The 6,915-nt window shown below is 40.0% G+C and overlaps 2 protein-coding genes across 2 annotated transcripts; one reads left to right on the top strand and one right to left on the bottom strand.

The window, feature by feature from the left end:
* The first annotated feature begins 2,085 nt into the window (after nt 1-2,085).
* On the top strand, nt 2,086-3,440 carry SARC_00280 (hypothetical protein). The gene has a single exon (XM_014306005.1). It carries the CDS (start codon nt 2,102-2,104, stop codon nt 3,299-3,301), a length of 1,200 nt encoding a protein of 399 aa, XP_014161480.1. The 5' UTR covers nt 2,086-2,101; the 3' UTR covers nt 3,302-3,440.
* A 261-nt stretch (nt 3,441-3,701) lies between these two features.
* SARC_00279 (hypothetical protein) lies at nt 3,702-6,749 on the bottom strand (the record flags this gene model as incomplete). Its single annotated transcript, XM_014306004.1, has 5 exons — nt 3,702-4,850; nt 5,250-5,309; nt 5,598-5,709; nt 5,894-6,011; nt 6,612-6,749. Coding segments are annotated over 5 exons (698 nt in total), but the record flags the coding sequence as incomplete, so codon positions are not given.
* Between the last annotated feature and the right edge of the window lie 166 nt (nt 6,750-6,915).

The following is a 6,915-nucleotide window of genomic DNA, read 5'->3' as shown; positions in this document are numbered from 1 at the left end:
TATATATATATATATATGTGTGTGTGTGTGTGTGTGTGTGTGCGTGTGTGTGTGTACATATCTGTGTGTAATATATATATATATATATATATATATATATATATATATCTCTAATACATATAGAGAGAGAGAGAGATATATATATATATATATATATATATATATATATATATATATATATATATATATATATATATATATATATATATATATATATATATATATATATATATATATATATATATATGTATATATATTATGCGTTGTACATATACAAACATATATCCATTTACATATAAATATACCTATATATATGTATATATATATTTCAACACCCACATAGACTATGTTTGTTGTAGAATAGTAACATGGGGAGGGTACCAAATGCAAGGGAGGGGGGGGAGACAGAAAGAGTGTAAACCGAACATTCATTGGTTCCTCACGTCATTTCATAAGGACACGCATAAATGTATGCCATACATGAATCTAGGTTCGTTGCCACTAGTATCGTGATATACTGTCTAGCGACAGCATCTGTCAAGATCCTTAGGGTATCGTGTTCTTTCGACCATAAAAGTAAAATAAAACTACAAGTGCAGTTCAAATTCTACGCACACCTTGCACTCCCCAGATATATTGAACTTGAGTTCGACGTCGCAAATAGTTTAATTGGGTATATCTCAAACTTGTAGAATATAATGTACTAACTGTCCTACACTTAGTCACTCTCGGATACTTGATAGCAAGTACCCGTGTAAAGTGATACTGGATAAAATGCGATATATTCTTTTGAGTGTATACATACAATCTGATCATAGACCACTTGTATAATTTAGAGGGATATTGATGCAGATCTATGACTAAAATAAATATGAGCATTATTATGACGATGGAATTCGCAGTTTGCAGTTTGCAGTTTGCAGTTTGCAGTTTGCAGTTTGCAGTTTGCAGTTTGCAGCTCTCACGTTCTCTCTCTCTCTCACGTTCTCTCTCGCTCTCACGTTCTCTCTCGCTCTCACGTTCTCTCTCGCTCTCTCGTTCTCTCTCGCTCTCTCGTTCTCTCTCGCTCTCTCGTTCTCTCTCTCTCTCTCTTTCCCTCTTCAGGAGTGGACTTTTCTTTGTCTAATTTATAATTAGAAGGCTATGTTTTCTTATGCCTAAAAACCTTATGACAAACCCATGGCGAACAAGCGTAGCCCTCTTCTCTTCTTATGTGTAGATATAATTATAATAGACGGCTTTGGTCTGCGAGAGAAGTAAAAAGTGATTTTTTTAGTGGCGTTAAAGTGACGCTCAAATTTCACTTTTTCTAGAAATAGAACTATATAGAGGTCCATTCACATATTTCATAATATGTAGTCAATCACAGGCCCTTGAGACCGAGGCCCGAGGCCCGAGGCCCGAGGCCCGAGTGCAGTCGTGTGTATTTTTTTAACAGTGTGTCACCAAAAAATATAAGAAGTAAATTTTCAGTTCGAAGCTCGGTCCTCAGACTCTCGGAGTAATTTTTTCTCTGGGATAAAATGTTTTTCTAAAACCCGAAGATTTAAGGAGTATGGTTGGTTCAAAATACTGTGAATGTTTTATTTTAAATTAGAATAATTGTGAAATGTGAAGTTGTGAGCACTGAGCACTGTGAGCAGATACAATTCTCATTTATAGATGATTGACCAATGGTATCAATTTAATATTACCTGTACTGAAAATTTGTATCTCAGTGGCTAATTGAACGTGTGTATATCACTATATCTTTGGCATTTCACTTTCTAAAATTTCAAATACTTCCAACTCCAAGTGGACTTTAAAAATGATAGATTGTACTTTTACTGTGAGTTCACTGGGGGCCCGGGGGTACATACAGTACTATGTACTGGCCTCAGAGGCCTGATGAGGCCTGAGGCAAACTGAGACGGTTTGAGTGGACCTGAGGGCGGCTATGTAGGGCCTTATTTCATAATATTACTCGGAACATACTCACTGAATGTCCGAGTCCTCTGAGAGGAATGTGTAATGATTTTTTTTGATTTTTTAGTATATAGGTTATCATTATGTAACGCAAAGTGTTCAGTATTTATTTTGACACTTCATTAGCCCAGCAAACATGCACATCACAAAATTATTATTTGTGGCTAGTTTGCCTTGGCTGGCTCATCCGAGGGAAACCAACGGCGATATATCAACACAGCCTTCGTTAGAGAGTACAAATGGGCAGAACACCTACCCGCTCACTAATAATAGCACAGAGTCCATCCCGGAAAGGTTACAAGCGCTCAGTGACGGCGTTGATAGAAACAATGGCACACAGATTTACGAAGACAGGCCAACTCAAGCAACAGTGACCATGGTCACGCTGGACAGTTCTGAGAGTGGCAACATGTCTCAAACGAACGAAACCATGTCGAAGGTTATGGTCGTAAACTCATTGCAGATGGTGCAATACATTTCAATGTTGGGCTGGTTGTGTTTCGTTCTGTGGAGTCTCAGCTTCTACCCTCAGGTGCTGGAGAACATGAAGCGCCAGTCCGTGACGGGACTCAACATCGATGGTGTTGTTTACAATCTGACTGGATTTCTGTCTTATGCTTTGTTCAATGTGGGTATGTACTATTCTGAAACAGTGCAACAGCAGTACTTCACTATCCATCAGACGAGTACTTTGCCAGTGACAGTATCCGATGTTGCTTTTGCGGTACATGCATCCATTATGACGGGAATTGTGTTGCTACAGGTCCACCACTATCGCACACCCGATCAGACGCTCAGTCATAGTGCAAAGGTTATCAATGGATGCATGTGGGCGAGTGCAGTGGTACTGCTCATTGCCGTGAAAATGGATCTCATGGCAATCCTGTCGTATTTGCAAGCGTTCTCTTCTTTGAAGTTGATGCTCACAGTGGTGAAGTATATACCACAGGTGATGTTCAACTTCCAGCGAAAATCAACGGCTGGGTTCTCTGTGGGTACGCAATTGTTTGACATCTTTGGTGGCGTCGCCTCTGTGTTGCAGATGTTTTTGCAAGCGTCCAACACAAACGACTGGAGCGGTTTGACGGGCAATCCTACCAAGACTGGGCTCGCCATGGTATCTATTGGTTTTGATCTGGTTTTGATCATTCAGCATTATTATTACACATACTATCGAAGTAGTGCAGAACAGCCTAAGGATACGATGCCCATCTCAATGAATGGAGAAAAGAAAAATAAGTATGGCGCGCTGGACGTGCCCGTATCGAATCTAACCGAAGTGGTTCATCATACAACGGAATTTAGCTCCTTTTTCAGGCCGAGCCGTGCACTTTAATATAATAATTAGTAAACAAATCAAATTTAGTAGAAATTTAGTAGCGCGTATGTGACGGTCTGAAAGGGAGACTGACCCTCCTAACGTATGATACGGCTAGTACACCGTGGTAGCAATATATCCAATAAAGTACAATCAGATAATTTTTACAAATATTGTCGTAACTAATTTCGAATATCAAGCTGTACATCGATCACGCCCGTACCTAATGACAAGACATACATGATCGTTTGATATAAATATAATTACTGATGAAAATTTCACCTAAATAAACAGAATGCGTTTCACGCATACAATCTCTGCCTAGTCAAACTTCCAACTACGACTCAGCATTTTATTTTTCCGTGTTGTTCATGAAGAAGCGATTAATTGAGTATAAGTACGATCGCGCTGCGTGGAGTGGCAAGAGTCTGTTTCTTTTATTGTTTAGTTTTAGTTTTTGTATCACTCTAATAGTATATTCGTGTGATGGAATTCTTTAAAGTCGCTAGAAAAAAGGTTGTCAGTAAAATGTCGAACACAATCGACTGCCTCTTATGTGTTTTCGAGACGACCAACAGAGCTATTCGGAAGCTTCAATAGAAGAACACCACTAATAAATGATATATTTATTGTCGGCTACTCTTTTGATACAAGATCATGGAATCTTCTTCACTGTATGCTAAAATCGATTGCCGAGGCTTTGTCTGCCCTTGGTTGGCTCTACGAAGGTCCTCGTGATTGATAAATATCAAAGGCAGATAAACAACCGGCGTATGTGAAGTCTGATTAGATACTGTCACATATAAAAAGGGATCGTTGCACGTATCAGCTGGTGGCTGATTGGTCCTTTGACTAGCGAAATTTCGATTGAAAGTGACCCCAAACAATCGTGGAAATTGGCTGCACACAGGTGCTTTGTCTTGTCATCATTTGGCACGGCCTTTGCTCACAACAGGTGATGCGAGTTGGGCTTGGTATAGTTTTGCCCATGAAGCACACCAGTTACCTGTAAGTGCTAGTGCATTTAGTTAAGGTTCATTCGATCTTCTTCTGATTGTGTTCAATAATTGCACAATGGCCTCCGACCTCCACTCCTTTAGGTCACGCAAAGACTAAAACTTATAGTTTCCCGATGCGGTGACGATGCACCTCGCTTGGTGTATTCCCATATGCGCGTGCATGTGTAAAGTTATTTGCTTGCTTAAGTTGAGATAAGCTTGTAAGCCTGTTTGTAGATGAACCCTATGCACCATATTTTTTACTGTGCCGTTGATTACTACTTCATAACCAAGTAATGCTATTGGAGAAAATCGGCCCACTTATCTAGCGACGGCAGCGGTAGGACATGTCTCAGACGCGTTCGCGGAACGTGTCTTCTATCACGCTTCTTTTCAGACTTATTTTCCATCAAATCCAACTTACTGGGTGTGGCTGTCATAGTGATATCTACCACTCTATCGCTGTACGTGCCGGGTAGTGCGGGTACCGAAACGTTAGATTTCTTTCTATCAACAACGATTTCTGCATCCTTCCTCTTGCGCTGGCGTTTATGGGTTGTCTTGTTCAACTGTGGTGCGCAAATAGATGAGAAGAATGATAAGCGATCTCGATGCATGAGATACAGCGAATGATGAAGCTTCGCACGCGACACCCACAACGATTCTTCGGTGGAAACTATGGATCGTCACCGCTGTGATGAGCCTTCATAGCCCGCTGCTGACGAGAACTCGGCTACTAATTGGCACAACAATACCTTAGGCACAAAGAATCTGTACCAATAAGGAATTGTGAAATACAGCAGACATGTGACGCATCCAGACACACCAAAGCCAAAGACGATTCTGCACAATTATACACCACAATTTATAACCGTAAATGTTCATTGAGTATGGCCATATTTATCAGATATCCCAATTACCACGAATGTACCTTCAAGCATTTCTTCCTTTAATCTCGACGTACTCACCTTACTTAATGCGTCCTCATGCAGTTTTATATATTCACCGCATATCCGCATCCTATTCACCTGTGTGATGTGGCGTATAGCTCCATAAGTATAAAACTACAAGCATGCCAACCCGGTATTTATCGTTTTTTAATGCGCTATAACATTCATTGGGAAAGCAACGATTGATCACCAATCGTTGCCTAATTGAGTACAGCAAATTTTCGAGACCATGATTCTCAAAATTTCTCCAGAGAGTAATAACGTACATAGTCAGACTAAAATCATCCATATCTATATTAAATAGGATCTACGAAATAAAAGTCGATGTATATACAATCGATCCAGTTGTTCAGTACGTGTGCATACCATGGTCTCGTCTGACTTCATCTTCATTTCTACTCTCATGGTCGATTCGATTGCTTGCAACCGTATCATTGACTCCAATATCCTCCTTCGGTCTACTTTCTGTAATCTCATCCTGGATATCGAAAGGGGTAAGGCCTTAAATATCAAAAGGGGTAAGGTCAAGGGAAATCAGACCCATGCCTGAATATACTAGAATCAGATATAGATCAAAAGCCTGCCAATGAACCGCGGCGCTACTGCGAAGTTAAACAGCATGGGTGAGACAAGATAGAATTCAAGGGCAAGACAATACTCACCAGGATAGAATGCCCTTAGCCTGAGCTCGGGTCAAATTCTGTCTGAATTCGACAAGATCTTTCATCTGAAAAGAATCTATTTCTTGATCGCTTTCGTCGCTTACTGGTGCCGTTTCCCCTGGATGATTTATATATATGAAGAAAAAAAAATAGTACATAAAATATATAAAAGGTCACTACATGACCCTTGACATACAGGTAACATGTAGAAAAGTGTAGCCAAAGAAAATAAGCATATTCTTCCTACCTAGGAAAGCATTTCATGTCTACGACATCTACCATCATCTTGACTCGAAAAAGTAGCCCATGGCTCATTTGATCAACAAACAATATATGTACATCGTACTATCAAGTTCATATTTAACGCAGCTAAAACTACACAGACCGATCCAGGACGTATCACATCCATATTTGTCTCAAGCACGAGTACACCATTCCCATGTGGAGTATGACAATATCGTTGGTAATATGTGGTCGACGCGATTACAAAAATGGTACACTCTAAAACCGATGGCAAGCACAAATGCAAGGAAACTCAAACGTCTTGCATCGATACTCCGACGCATTCGCTGACTGCATACTGTAAAGCCCGAGAAAAAAACACCACCTTCCAAGCACAATATTTAAGGGGAAGATAGTTTTATGTGATCAGTCGCTAATTAAATCGTGCGTATAAACTCTATTGATAGATCCTGAGAGTGCTAAGAACAATACACACCGTGGAAGTGATTCAGTGCTGAATTACTAGCCGTCTGTACGCTGATGGAGAGTGACGGGTTGCGCTTGGGAAACAATCCGATTGCTTTCTTATATCCCGAATTAGGAGCTATGACTTCCAGTTTATTTGACGCCTGTCACACAATTCAACCATGTACCGAAAGTATATATAAATGTCTACCACTGCTCGTGTTCATTGACAAGCTGTCAGTCAATATTCAAACCTGTATATGACTCATTAGGAGTGTACTGGCATACTCTATAGGCATGAGTGTGTGTGTGACATACAAGTTTTAAATATATAT

Source organism: Sphaeroforma arctica (genome assembly GCF_001186125.1).
Source record: "Sphaeroforma arctica JP610 unplaced genomic scaffold supercont1.8, whole genome shotgun sequence".
Lineage (NCBI taxonomy): Eukaryota > Ichthyosporea > Ichthyophonida > Sphaeroforma > Sphaeroforma arctica.
Note: the sequence above shows the minus strand (reverse complement) of the source record. Positions and strands in the feature narration are given on the sequence as shown.

What these genes read in the sequence shown, in the direction of transcription:
- SARC_00280 (XM_014306005.1), top strand. Translation starts at nt 2,102, where the DNA reads ATGCACATCACAAAATTATTATTTGTGGCTAGTTTGCCTTGGCTGGCT.